The following is a 14,428-nucleotide window of genomic DNA, read 5'->3' as shown; positions in this document are numbered from 1 at the left end:
GCTTGAATTAGAATATCAAGAGGATCTCAGTGGCTACAGAGAGGACAAACACTTGAGCCTCAGCTGTTTGCACTCTTGATTTTATGCTGAGACTTTTACTGTGACATGAGCAAAGGTCAACCTCTTCACCTTAAAGTGGGCATTAACTACAGAGTCAACAATGCAGTAATTAACAGCCAGTGTAGCTGCTGCCAATGGCTTTGCTGGTCTATTTATTGATGGGATCAACATGTTATTTGTTTTTTTGTATTTTATATTTTCATTACCAAGGGTGTAGGATTTCATTTCAACATGGGGGAGACACATTTCCTGCATTCTGGTGAATTTTTCTGCACCATTTTGTGCCCTTTCTACATCAATTCATGGTGTAAATGTCTTTAATTTTGCCAAAGTTAAAGTCCTCTGCTACTAACATGATTTTATGGGAGGGTCCTGCTCCGGCCCAGGGTCCTTTGCTGCATGTCCTCTCCCTCTCTCCCCTCTGTCACTTAATAAAAACATGAAAACTGCCACAATATCTTCCAAAAAAAAAAAGATTGGTAAACTTTATGAAACTGGACAAACATTTTAAAATAAAAATCCAGCAGTTTCCTTTCTATCTGCTTAATTCAAACTGGCATTATTAAAATAAACAAGACGACGCTGCTCATAGTTTAATGATCCAGTGTGTTACTGTACCTCTGCTGGAAAAACATACATGGATGTTTGTATAATAGCTATCAGACTGTAAAGCCTCAGATGAATTTTAAACATTTATTGACCCATCCCCCCCAACTGAATGGCAGTAATCCTTGTGCTGGGCCCTGCCAGAGACCACGAGGTGTGCATATTAAAAGTTTTTACTGAGGCTCCACAACACCTGTGATCTTCTCACCGCTGAGCCTTGCGCCACGAGAACATAAATCACGGCCTGTGAGTGGAATATCTCATGGAGAGCCAGCATTCCACAGCTCGTGCTGGGATTAGGAAATCAAAAGGGCACACGCGCTCTGCAAATGCGACACAAGGCCCCAAGGAAGCCAGTGTGTTGAGAAACAGCCAAGGAGGCTCACTCAGCTCTGTCATTTATAATGGGACAGAAGCCCCTGGGACATTACCGCTACAAACCTCAAACCACTGACTGTATGTGTCATCCAAACAAGTACAAATTATGGTCTAAACGAAGCGGAAGAGCCACAGCAAATTGCAGGAAGCGTTTTCCTGTGTCTTCATTATCTTGTTAGTTTTTTAGATAAATGTATCTCCAGCAGCATCTGGTTATGATGATCAGCCTAAGAAGAGTTATTTCCCCACAGGGACAAGCAGGATTTGCCATTTTTTTCTTAACATGATATTCAAAATCAATTCAGAGAATCTGGATGTGTTTGCTTGTCATATAAGAAAGGCTATATTCCCACCCCAGCAGGTGTGTGTGTGTGATTAACACTGCACAGAGGACATCCATGATTTGCCCCTCTTTATAGTCCATTATGCAGTCTGCAGGAAGGGAAACTGTACTGTGAGAAATCCGAGTATTTGATATGCAAAAACGCTCTCTATGTATCCTTGCCCTGTGTTAGTCAAAACATTGATGAGATGATTTGCATTTATGGAGTGAATGATTACACAAGTACACTATATGAGGAATAAAGGGCCCAGCTCAGGTTAAGGCTGATTGACAGCACCATTGTCTGCCGGGGCTTCTCTTCATTTTGAGGAACCCACAGTGACCCCAGGCATTATGGCCATGGGGGCAGTGCCAGTCTCTCAGGATGCTGATTAAGTGGGATAAACCAGCCCCTCAGACACAAGTGGCCTCGCCGTCCTCAGGGGAGTCCTACCTAACCGACTGGACCCAGCTTCCTGCACAACACACTCACCCCACCCAGCCATAGACACTCAGGCAGACACCAGCACAGTCATAGACACAAAAAATGTAAGATTACTTTATGTGCCATTTAATACACTTTAGCATAGATGAACTGAATTAACTCAACTCATTTTAGAGTCTGATGCTCACATCCTGATTTAACCAGCTATTTAGAATTTTCCCACTTTACTTCATTCATATAAGCCACTTAAACCAGTAGGCTTAAACCTAAGCCTAATACATGGCATATGCTCTAATATGTGTGTGAAGTAACTCAACAATGGGGATTGTACAACAATTGCAGGGTAATGGGTGCCCTTAAAGCTTTTGTTTCCCAGCAGAGGAGCACTTAAAACAAGCCTTTCAAGATAAGCGGCCGGCTGTTGTGCTGCGGCCTCCTCTGTCCCCCAGGACTACATATCCATCACCAGATACCCTCGGGTGTGGGCTAACAAATTTGTCCAACCTGGGGCTTACATAACACCCCCAGAGCTTTAGCACTATCTGGTCGGATTTAGTGTGATCTGCCAACAGAGATCTCACTGTCAGGTTTGAGCGCACAGCAGTCCTGATTTTTAACATTTCGTTACAGGGGCGTTAATTCACTATAAGGGCAAAATTTCCCACATGTAGGCTGTTATTTGCCACGGCACGAACACAGCGACACATCCTGTGTGTGTTTGCGGAGACAGGTGGAGCAGTGACTTATGACGGAGTGACTGGCAGTGTATTATTTTTTAGTCAGTGTGATCAATTATTACGCGGACGGGAGGTCACCAAACAATAGACGCACGCAGCCCTTCGTGCGTGTCTGTGTTTTTAAAATATGGCTTACACATTGATTTCTGGACTTGTGTCAATCAGCTGCTCCCCATTTGTTCTCTATTAGGCCTATAATAATAATAATAACAATAATAATAAAGACAACAGGATGAAGGCTGGCTTAGAGCTACAGCTATTACAGGTTTAACTTGACAAACTGTCTCAGACTGACTTGTTTCCTCGCTGATCTCAGGCCCCATGAACCTATATGAAGATCTGTCAAAAGAGAAAAGCCAGTGCCCTCTACAGGACGCCACGGACGGTGACGGTGCGCACAGCCAGAGACGCAAAGTCAACTTTAGAGGCTCAAATAAGACATGATTTCTAAGTCCAAATACAATTAATTCAGCATCCTCACAGAACTTCATGTTATTTTATCTTAATCAAGAAAGAAACAGTAAAAACACAGAGATGCAAATAATGATTTTCATTCCCTGCCTGCTGAGACATTATCTTAGGGTCTGAGGAGGACAGAGTGTTGTGTCTAAAAGCCCTCTGACACTATCTGTGATTGTGTGCTACAGCCTAAATAAATAAAATTTATATACTTCACAGATGTGTTTCTAGATGTGTGATCTAGAGCAGGGATACTCAACTTGTTTTGCTTTGGGGCCACTTTTGCAAAATGATAGGAAGCCAGGGGCCAGTCAGTAAATGAACGTCAATAATATTTATCAGTGTATATATAATAAATGAAGCCTCTTGACGTTTGATGTCCTCACTTATCTTTGCCAAGAGGCAAATCCAGTCTGTAGCAGCCCCATTCTTGCCAAGCAGGGGTGCTCCTAGGATTTGAGGACATTCAGGGCCTAGTGTGTGCCTCTGTTGGGGGGGGTCCAAGGATCCACCCAAGGCACTTTTTTTTATAAACAACTTCTATTGTGATGCTTTTTAATGCACTCTGGCACCTTATGTACGTTCAAAGTCGGTCAGTTTATTTTCATTGTGAATTAGAAAACGATCGGCTGGCAACTTGGCATCCTATCTCAGGCCAGATTTGGCCCACAGGCCTTAAATTGAGTATCGAGGATCTAGAGATTGGCCCCAATTCGGCCCAGTCCTGTAGAGGGCGACCTTGTGGTATGGACCTTCTGACATCCTGGGGTCAGATGTACACACAGCAGGTGGCTGCTGGTATCAAGTATGATGTAGAACTTAAATTGACCTTATGTATGCTACAAGATTTCATCACATCTATGCCTTCGATATCACCTGAGCTGTCAAAACTACTACATCTACAGAAAAAAAAATAGCTTATTGAATATCATTATGGCAGTGACTTTTGCAGGTTTAATGTGATTCAGTAAATGGACCGACTGGAGGATTATTCTGTGCATCATATCTTTTAACTGGTATGAAAAAGAAGAAAAAATCTGAACCCTAAATGACTCTGAATGTGAACTACAGATTTTATTTCCATCAAGATCCTTTTGGTTTCACCAATATTATTGCTATACTTTTTAATGGTAACAAAGCACTTGATATGATTGTCATTTTAAATGTATAAAATAATAATTATAAGCAGCAGTAGGGTAATAAATAGTGAAAATAGAGTACTATTACCAATTTAATCTGAAATCTGAACCATGAATTTGAAGTAGATGATGTACTTTCTTAAAAAAAGTGCACACGGGCAATAACTGTTTTGTCACCATACTGCAGTTTCCCATTGGGATTAATTAAGTGGCTACTATATCGTCCTCAATAACTCCTAAAACAAGTTAGTAAGATTGGTTAAAATGCTTGTCATGTTGTGTTGTTCTTAAATGCAGTAATATTGTCATTGTGGAGTGAAAATAATTGCTTCCCTGCTGATGAAAGTAGACCTAACTAGTGACAATTTAACAAAACCCTTATCTTACACCTCTTATTATTAGAAACAACCCATGGGAAGATCACTCAGCCTTTAATGCATGATATTTATACAATTCGTCTTTGTGGTTTCAGTGTACAGAGATAACTTGGTTCAGGATAAGAAATAAACATAACAGATTTTAGACTCAGATAACACTTTGCTTGCTCACCGCTGCTTGTTGGATTGACTGGGCTGTCATGATGGAGTGCTGTTTTGTGATTCAGTTTGGGAATCAATACGGCATCATCAACAAAAGTCTCTTAACACTGCCAGTCATTGATGAGCTGCTTCCTATTACAAATGTACCTATGTGCAATTTTGAAGGCCAAAAGACAAAGTGCAACATGTACAATACGAGTACACATCATTATACATACACAGTTTCAAATGCAAGTGTCCAGACTGCAGTATTATTAATTAACAGATTAAGCGGAGCAAACAGATCATGTATAGCGACTGAACGCTAATTTTAATGCCAATGACAATGACTGCAAGTGATTAATGAACTTAAATATGTCCAGTCAGGTTGCAGCACATTCTTTGCTTTGGCAGATTGCACAACAAGCAGTAGATGGGGATGTTAAGAAGGCCAGCTCAGCAGTGAAACAAGCCTTGGCAGGAAAACGGTCGAGGTGGCAGGTATAGTGCCAGGTTTGCACAGCACTGTTTCCCTAAGAAATAGTTTTTGGTTGCTTGGAAGGTGCAGCCTGTCTTGTACACTTTTGTGATGCCACAGCTCCTGGATCAGAATCAGCTGACAGAAAGTGTCTTTATTTGTTTTCTATATTGAATTGGATGCCTAACTACAACAAAGGAACACAAAGATACATACATAACTATAAGTGTTCACGGAGTGGATTGCAAAGACGTTGACCTTTCTGTCTCTTTCCATATTGTGATGATAGTTGTAATGATCTCACTCCATTTGAGGCTGTAAGGGTTTTCTGGTCTTTAGCAAATTGAATGACTCATGATCTCAACCATGTTAACATCTGTGCTGATTTCCAGAGTAAAATGAGTGTGTGGATTACATCAGGACCCATCTTCATCTTAACTGCTTGAATGCATTGCCTCCAACTTGTTATTAGCACCATAGCAACAGGCAGGCAATCTCTTCTCAGTAGGTGGTCTTGTCATTGTTAGTGATGAGGTCCAAAACGGTAGTGCCACCTGCAAACCTGAGGAGTTTGTCTCACTCTCGTCTCCTTTTTCCTGAGGATCCGTTTCTTAAGGTAAAAAAAAAAGAAAAAAGTAGAAAAAATGAGTGTATTTTCCAGAAGCTGTACAAACCGTCTCAATGCATTGGCCCTGCATAGCATCCTCTACTTAAATTTAAGAATTCACTAGATCAGAGCACCAGTCGGCTATTTAAATCTTGAAGCTACTCCAAAGCAGCATTTTGTTATTTATTTGAGGCAGTCAGACCCCTAGGCTGCTCTGAAATGAGGTGCAGTAAAGTGCCTTGTAAATGGCAGTTGCTGGGTACAGTGCTCCGCTGCTAAGACAACAGTCAAACTAGTCCCAAACACACATACATCACATACATTTTACTACAGTGTGTGCTCCAATACATAAGCTCCTTCATGCTCAGTCCTGTCACAAAGAGGGTATATGTGTCATAAAAGGGGCCACAGATTGGTACCTGTTTAGACCAGGATTGTTTGAATTATTATACATCCATATAGACTGTACTGAAGGTCATGATGTACACATGCCATTGAGTAAAAGCTTTGAGTAGACATGTAGTTTAAACTCTCTTTTTCCATGCTAGGTACCACTTCAAGCTCTGCTAGTATTTGGAATTGAAGTAAAAATGCACATCCTTTATCATAATGATTATATCTGTACCCAAGCAAAAAAAAAAAAGCCCTTTATCACATATGAACTGAGCCGGCCCCACACATAAGCAAACTATCATCAGCTCATTGAAGGACATTGTGACTTTATCGTTGAGAATGTTTCATTTTTATACTTATCTGGTCCTACTAATCCCAAATACCAAGGAGAAATTAAAAATGCATACCAAACAAAAGTTTGGGTATCAGGAGTATAAAGTAATCAAATGTAATAAGTTATATTACTTTGATGATGTAATTAAAATAGCTTAATTACTTATAACATTTTTAACAGGGTAACTAGTAATCTGTAACCCTTTACATATCAAAAGTAATCTTCTATTAGTACATCCACCTCATAAACCACCACACCACTGGTTATACACATATAACACACTTTTTTAAATAAAACAATGACTGTCTACTCTTTCAGCCAAGGTTTAGTTACAACTCTGGACCAATGCAAGATGGAAAGCAATGGACTGACACATTATTGTTTAAAAATTGAATTCAAAATGTTGTTTGCTGGTCATACTGAGCAATATGGATGCACATCTCTTGGGTAAATGCTTAAGTCTGTCAGTAGAGGAGATGCTGGATCATCAGCCTGTATGAGCACAGACTCAGCTGAGATAGATCTTTCATCAGGTAAGGGGGTCATGGACAAATACTGTATTTAATGTAGTATATTTAAAAATAGTGTTGCTGCTAATAGGTCCCACTTTAGTCCTGAAAGACTTATTTGTATGTTATGTGTGCTTAAACTGGTATTTACAATGCAAAGGTTGGTTCAGTGACCAAATCTGTTTTGGGCCTCCAAGAGTCTAGAGCTGGCCCTGCATACCAAACTTGTCTTAGACCAGTGCTTCCCAACTGGTCCAGCCATGAGGTCCAGATTTCTCCTTAGTCATTAGTACAAGGTCCACACAGTTTATTAGCCTATATTCAGTGTCATAGCTACGTTTGGCCATGTTGTCAAGCCAGTTCGCTGTCTCTGTTAAGTAGCTGTCTGTTATTCACTCACTCTGCTGCAGGAAATGGGACTTCAAAGTACAAAGCTTTGTGCCGGAAAGTCATTGCACTTCAAAGTAAAGTGTGTTTTTTATTCGCGAGTCACTTGCAGTCCATTCAGAATGGACCTGCGACCCACTTTTGGACTGCGACCCACCAGTTGGGAACCACTGTCTTAGAGGATATACCAATGACAAGCCTACTTATATCTAACTATTCAACAGTCAGTCACAAAGCAGAATGATTTAATGTGCTTTCAGGCATGCAGGCGTGTCCAAACTTTTTTGAATGGGGGCCAGATTAGATAGTGTGGCAATAACTGGGGCCAACAGCCTCCCGCATCAGATGGGTTATTAAAAATAATAATAAAAAAAAACATGAATGAGACAAATGCAACTGTTTCATTTGTCAGTGAAAATGTATAAAACGTTTCACTGCTCCTAAAAGCAGTGGTCCTCACGGTCAACTTTGCACTTTTCTGCCATGGCCATGATATTGGGTAACCATTCCATTTGCTTGTTCACCATCAGATTGTGAAAACACATTAGTTCCAGCTGTGTAGTTCCTACTTTATGCATGTCTATAAACTGTATGTTCGTATTGCTATTGTGAGGTGCAGAGAAAATGCATGGATAACTTGCTTGATTAAACAAGCATACACTGTATTTTGAAAGTCAAGTTGAGGGCTGTTCAAAATTGGTTTCAGTTCAGGCCACAAATGGCCCCCGGGCTGGACTTTGCACATGCCTGGCCTACAGTGTGCACTGTGCAACATATGTAAACATAAAAAAACAGTGGAAAGGCACAGCTGCAAGCCACCAAGGATTACATTATAAAACTCCACATGGACAGTGGGATACAAATTAGAGCATTCTTTGCAACTGGGAATTTAATGTTTTGTTAGTTTTACTCTATGCAAAAGCTGTTATAACCCACTTGCTTAATATTGTGGTCATCTACTGTATTTTAGGTAACTAAAATTAATAAATACACCGATGTTGAGTGAGTTTTATTTGGGAGAAATGTTTCTGGAAGAAAACACACTGGCGCTTCCTGCAGTGATTGAGGACAGTGTCTGTTGCTAAGCAACGGAATGCTGAACCGCCCCCAGACTGCACAGCTTGTGCCAGTCTCAGACAGGCTTAATGTACTAACGTTAACTTTAAACTATTCTGACACGAAGTTAAAAGCTTCTTCTCCGTTTTGTTGAGGGATGTGAGGCATGTTGTGGTCATAGAGCAGTCATGTCCGACGACGACGAAAGTGTGCCTTCGTTTCTTGAGGACGTCAGAGTAAAGTTTGTCGAGGAAAAAGTTTGTGCGCTACTGCGACTGCACCGCCAAACATGGGACAGGGGTGCTGTCAACGAAGAGTTTCAGAGGTGTTTGAGAAACTTCTTTGAAAAGGAGTCTGTTATATTTTTCTCCTCATCAAAAAAAGCTGGTGTGGTTGTCTCTAATGAGGTATGACTGTTACAGAATCTCCAATTACATTAAAGTAGTAGTTAAGTACATTGGTAGAAACCTATCTTAACGTTAACCTGTGCACACTTGTAAGCTAGCTTAGCACAGTTGACATTGATGGAGCTAGCTTAAGAAATTTGATTTTATTGCTTGGGAGTGTCATCTGTTTGTAGTAAAATCTTGTCATATTATGTCAAATGCAGGCCCCACAAGTTGCTCAAAATAAGCACATCTATATGCTCAAGAAGAGAGCTGCTCCTGTCAGCTCTGAAAACTACAGGGAACTTCTCCTTTTTGGCCTCCTGTCTCCATCACCACTACTGCAGCTGTCAAGCACAGTTGAGCAGGTGATTTTATATACCCAAGCAATTTGTTGTTTGTGCTGTCAGTCATTTTTGTTATGCATATATCTATCTTGCCCTTATGAGTGCTGGATGAATTCACTCTATGTCTCATCACAAGGTATGTGTTCCGCTGCTGTCAAACAACAAAAACCACCACTTGTGGCCAAATCTGATGTCTGAAGACATCATTCGACATGTTGACAATATGTGGAGTAAGACATCAGTTGTCCGCGGACAGGTTTTAGGGAAATGTGTCCTTCCTATCCCAACTGTGACCGATTGGATGGAAGATTCGTACAGCACTTTGAAGATGTAAGAATGCATGCACATTTAGCTTTTGTTTTCAAGCCTGGGATCTTTTTTTATACCATTAGCATTAACTAACACTCTCAACATGTATTTTCACACTCAGGTATAATAACTATGACAGGGCGCTGGCCCATGCTCTAGAGACCCATGTCATCAACTGGACCAATCTGATCCAAAACATTTTAAAGGAGGATTCATCAGACCTACTTGTGACAGGCTGCAATCCAGGGCCCAGTGCTGAGCTGATGTTTTGGGCTTCCAGGAAGAGCAATATACAGAACATTTATCATCAGGTATGCTCCCCTTTTCTCTTCATCTTCACTAAAATTAAATTTCCTGACTTTCCACACCCTGTTTAATGTGTTTTATACTTTTTCTGTTGTAGCTTCAGAGTCCCATTGTTCAGAAGATGACAAAGATGTTAGAGATGATGGATAGCAGCTATCATCCAACAATCAAGACTCTAATTGGAAATGTATTTGATGGTAAGATTAGCTGGCCCCTTTTCAAAGCCAAAGATGTACTGTTGTTTGCATCGTGTCACATTTCTGATGCACAGCATAATGGGATTACTAAAATGTATGATCTCAGATTATCGTGTTTTAATTTAAAACCCTGCTTTTTTCCCCCTTAATCAAAAGCGCTTCAAGAAGCCCAGGACATTGACCTCCATCTACAGCCACTACGCACACAACTGACTCAACTGGAAAAGGAAGGATTTCCTCACATGGAAACATTCATCCCTGCACTGTTCCACACACTCTTCCTTATCTGGACCAACTGCCAATCTTATCAAAGACCAGCACGCATTGTGGTGTTACTGCAGGAGCTCTGCAATCTGTTCATTGAGCAGGTAGGAATCCTCATTTGAAACACCTGTAGTGATCGATTACACCGAGTGATGCATGCCTGTAAAACTGTTGTGAATGTAGTTAGACACAGTGTGTGCAATTTTGTCAATTACGCTTTAGCGATGCTAGTCAATCAGCATTACTCTGACTTTAGTTATTGGCTGTCTGCATGAAAAAAATTCACAGATTCAAATTTTTCCATCTTTTAGGCCTCTTCGTACCTCTCTGCAGATCTGCTACTCAGAGAGGATCCAGAGGAAAGTCAACAAATGGTAAAGAGGGTGTTGAAAGTCTTCAGATGTTTCAGAGACAGTTACCAGACCCAGAGGGAGAGGTTGGCCAACCATGTGAAACATGCACCCTGGGATTTCCCATCTGCCATGATTTTTGCACGTTTCAACCAGTTCTTTAAACGTTTGCTACAGCTGGAGGTAAGAGCAGATTTATGTTTTGGGGTTCAGGTGTCATAGTGAGGTTGTTTTCTTTTGTAATTTGGTTTCCTATTACAATATGGGTTTTTTTGCAGGACTTGTTTGAAATTATGCTGGGCTTTCAGAGGATGGAAAAACTGGAATTTGGTGGACTTAATGGCAAACTGCACACTGAATGTGCCGCTCAGATTTACAGAGAGTTCAGTAACCACTGCCAAGCATTGAAGCACAGTGAAAACAGCCCACTTGACTTCAACTCTCAGGTAAGACTAAGTCTATTGATATTTATAATGAAGATTTCCGGGGACAGCTAATGTGTACTAGATTAATAATGCACAGTTTTACATTGGTGTCCATCACTGAATACTGTTGAATTGTTAACTTTCTCATAAGGATTTTGAAAACGAGTTTAAGGATTTGAAAGTGAGGATTGTGGACCTTGAATGCCGACTCGCCTGCCTTCTATGCTCGGCCTTTAAGGATTGTTCAGGACTGGAGTCAGCATTTAAAGTAAGCCAGACTGGATTACAGAATGATTATGATGACAGCACAGATAAAGTGAGTAGTGAATGACAGAGCTTTTTTATTTTTTGTCCTTTAGCTGCTAACTATTGTCGGACCCTTCCTGGAGAGAAGACAAATCAGAGAGATATTCAGTCCCAACTTCCTTCTACTGCAGCAACATTTCAGAGAAGAGCTGGAGAGATGTAAATGTCTGTTTAAATCCCAGCTCAAACAGGTACCGAAAATAAAATGGAATATTAGCAATATGTATGAAGAAACAATGGGTATTTTCCTTGCAACTGCTTTGTTCCACTCTTTCTTTGTTTACAGACGGAGAGTGGTCTGACTAAGAACATGGCTCGCACATCTGGAGCTTTGAAGTGGGCAAAAATGCTCAGAAAACGCATCCAAACACCATGGGAAAAAATCAGATCACTGCTTGACATGTCAGTAAAAAAAGTCTCACTGTTTCCTGTGATTTATTGAAATAGTTACAAACAGCAGCTTGTTAGAAAAAAAATCAGAGATACAGTACATAGAACAGACAAGAGATTGTTATTGATGCCAGGCTTTAAAATGACAATATTCCTGCAATTATGCAATATTTCCAGGCCTGCAGGAAGTAAAGAGATGGCGAAGGAGTACCACGAGTACATGGAGATGTTGAGTCTCCTGGACCAATATGAGGAGAACATTTACTCAGACTGGTGTAATGGTTTGGAACAGGCTTGCCTGATCAACCTGAACCAGCCCCTTGTCTCCAGAAGTACTTCATCTAACCTGATCTCACTCAACTTCAATCCAAAGGTAATTGATGTAATATCCCTGCAAACTAGAAAGCACTTACTATGCGAACATCCTCCAATGCTAAATAATTATCCAACGTACTGTTAGACTGATGTAGTAATGAAATCCCCGAAAATTGGGATCTCTGTTAGTAGTCTTTCGTTTACAAAGCATGGCCAGTGTTGCAAATGCTAATGTTGCAAAACTCAGATGCAGGTTACCAATTAATTGTTGTGAATTATTACTTAGTTTAAGCTGTATCTCCTTTAATTAAAAAAATGTTTTTTAACATACTGCTGACTCCAACTTGGTAAAAACGTTGCCACCTTGACAGAGGGAATAGTTGTTTTCTACAGTTATTAATTTGAGTTATTATATTCTCCAAGGGTTTCTGTTACTTGAGACAAAACATTTTACCACCACCCCACTGTGACTTTGTATATGAGTTAATTTTCTTCCACTTCTTAGCTGACTGAAATCTTGAAAGATGTGAAGTATATTCAGACTCTCAATCAGATCAACATCCCTGCAGCTGCAATGACAGTTTTTGAGAAGCGTGACATGTTCACAAAGGTAAGAAACAGACATGTTACTTTGCACACTCACTTACACTCATGCACACTTGTTTCAGATACACAATCCGTATTTCTTATTATCCTTAGTGTTCATTGTCTGCAATCCGCATCTCAGAATATATTTTTTCTCTACACTTATATTTTCCAGTATGTTAGCAGTCTGCAGCTGTTAGTACAGTGGTACAACAAGCTAAAGCAGACAGTGCTAGAGGTGGAACTTCCTCTCATCAGAGCAGAGATGGAGTCCATAGACGTGCAGCTGACAAGGGCAGAGTCTGACCTGACATGGCAGGATCCAGGCTGCTGGAGCTTCATCAGCACCACCAAAGACCTGGTCCACGACCTTATATGTCGAGTCAGTAGAGCCAAGGAAAACTGCGAAGCCATCCAGTCAATGATGAAGGGATGGAGCAAACAGGCCATGTTTTGCAGAAAGGACAACAAGAAAGGCTCGCTCATACAGCTGGAAGACAGGGTAGACCGTGTCAATAGGAAGTACAGTGCCATGAAGAAGGATGGAGACACTGTCCACAAGTTGGTACAGGTGTGTATGGATGTATGATAATATTCACTTTTGTACAATATAGATTTTATATGAATACTTTTGTCGTAAACCCCATAAAATATGAATTTATAGATCGGGTTACAAAACCTTTCAGCATGTTGTAGAGATATTTATCTTCATCAGATTACATCACATTTAATAGGACAGTTATGTTCACAGGCAGTACATTGCATTACATTGATTATTTAGTAATGTGCATTTATGTCTGGCTTTGGTTTCAGTTTTCTTATTATAAGTTAATACAGATATGATAAATCAAAACCTAACCTTTGTCTGTTCTCTACCATTAACAGTCCAGAGTTTTTTTATGCTGTTTGTGACTCTCTAGTTCTCTAATCAGTTAAATTTGACTAAAAATTGCACTTTATGTTTTAACATGTCCCAAGTCCTGGGAAGCCATGTAACTAAATATACATTAGTTATTCTGAAAAAGATAAAACCCCTCAAATGTAAGCTACAAGGAGTTTTTAACTGGTTATGAAACTGTCACAGTTTACTACTGATGCCTCTATGTGACCTACATAAGCAAACAAGACCATCAGCGAGTCAAATGCTACCAGATCAAGATCTTTATTACAGGAGGAGGTAATGGTCATGGAAACACTACCGCTTTTGTCCACAGGGGCTGCCAAAATCCAAACAAAAGTTCCTTGTGGTTTCTTTGAATGTGTCAACCACCACTATCTCTTGAAATCAAAAGTTATACAACTATAGAACCAAAACACTGAAAGTTTTTGTGCTTGTCATATACTTAAATTTCATCAGGAGAATATGGTTCTTTTCCACGCTGACCCAGCGTCAGAAGCATGGCAGTCCTACCTTGAGTATGTGGATGAGATGGTGGTGGAGGGGCTCTTCAACCACATCAGCCACTCTCTTCAGTTCTTTGCTGACAGCATGGAGTCATGGCCAAACCAGACACCTCTGTTTGAGGCTCAGTTGATGCTGGGTAGTTCAGGAATGGTTTTCCACCCCTCGTTGGAGCAAGATGCAGGGGATGGCCTCTATGAGCTGATAGAAGGACTGGTCGGAGACATATTCAAGACTTCAGTGAATATCAGCAGAGTGGCTGCTCATCTTGGCATGGAAAGCTACCAGGTACTCTAATGTAGATTTATGTTAAAAAAAAAAAAAAGTCTACTCTGCTTCTTTATCGAAACTCATTATAGTGAATCCTTCTACAAATAGTAGTTTTCACTCATGTTAAATGTCATGCAATATAACTCTT

At 40.4% G+C, this 14,428-nt stretch overlaps 1 protein-coding gene across 1 annotated transcript in view; it reads left to right on the top strand.

Annotated features, from left to right (window-relative positions):
* Positions 1-8,518: 8,518 nt before the first annotated feature.
* Positions 8,519-14,428, top strand: part of LOC126392011 (dynein axonemal heavy chain 11) — a 50,387-nt gene continuing 44,477 nt past the window's right edge. Inside the window, exons 1-15 of the mRNA XM_050047099.1 lie at positions 8,519-8,835; positions 9,039-9,182; positions 9,298-9,491; positions 9,592-9,781; positions 9,874-9,973; positions 10,130-10,341; positions 10,549-10,770; positions 10,866-11,033; positions 11,164-11,280; positions 11,372-11,509; positions 11,605-11,720; positions 11,886-12,081; positions 12,529-12,633; positions 12,784-13,179; positions 13,966-14,298. Coding sequence (XP_049903056.1) covers positions 8,617-8,835; positions 9,039-9,182; positions 9,298-9,491; positions 9,592-9,781; positions 9,874-9,973; positions 10,130-10,341; positions 10,549-10,770; positions 10,866-11,033; positions 11,164-11,280; positions 11,372-11,509; positions 11,605-11,720; positions 11,886-12,081; positions 12,529-12,633; positions 12,784-13,179; positions 13,966-14,298 — 2,850 coding nt within the window. The 5' untranslated portion in view covers positions 8,519-8,616. The remainder of the gene's footprint in view (positions 8,836-9,038; positions 9,183-9,297; positions 9,492-9,591; positions 9,782-9,873; positions 9,974-10,129; positions 10,342-10,548; positions 10,771-10,865; positions 11,034-11,163; positions 11,281-11,371; positions 11,510-11,604; positions 11,721-11,885; positions 12,082-12,528; positions 12,634-12,783; positions 13,180-13,965; positions 14,299-14,428) is intronic.

The sequence above is a fragment of the Epinephelus moara genome, chromosome 6 (assembly GCF_006386435.1).
Source record: "Epinephelus moara isolate mb chromosome 6, YSFRI_EMoa_1.0, whole genome shotgun sequence".
Lineage (NCBI taxonomy): Eukaryota > Metazoa > Chordata > Actinopteri > Perciformes > Serranidae > Epinephelus > Epinephelus moara.
This window is presented reverse-complemented; position numbering and strand designations above follow the sequence as displayed.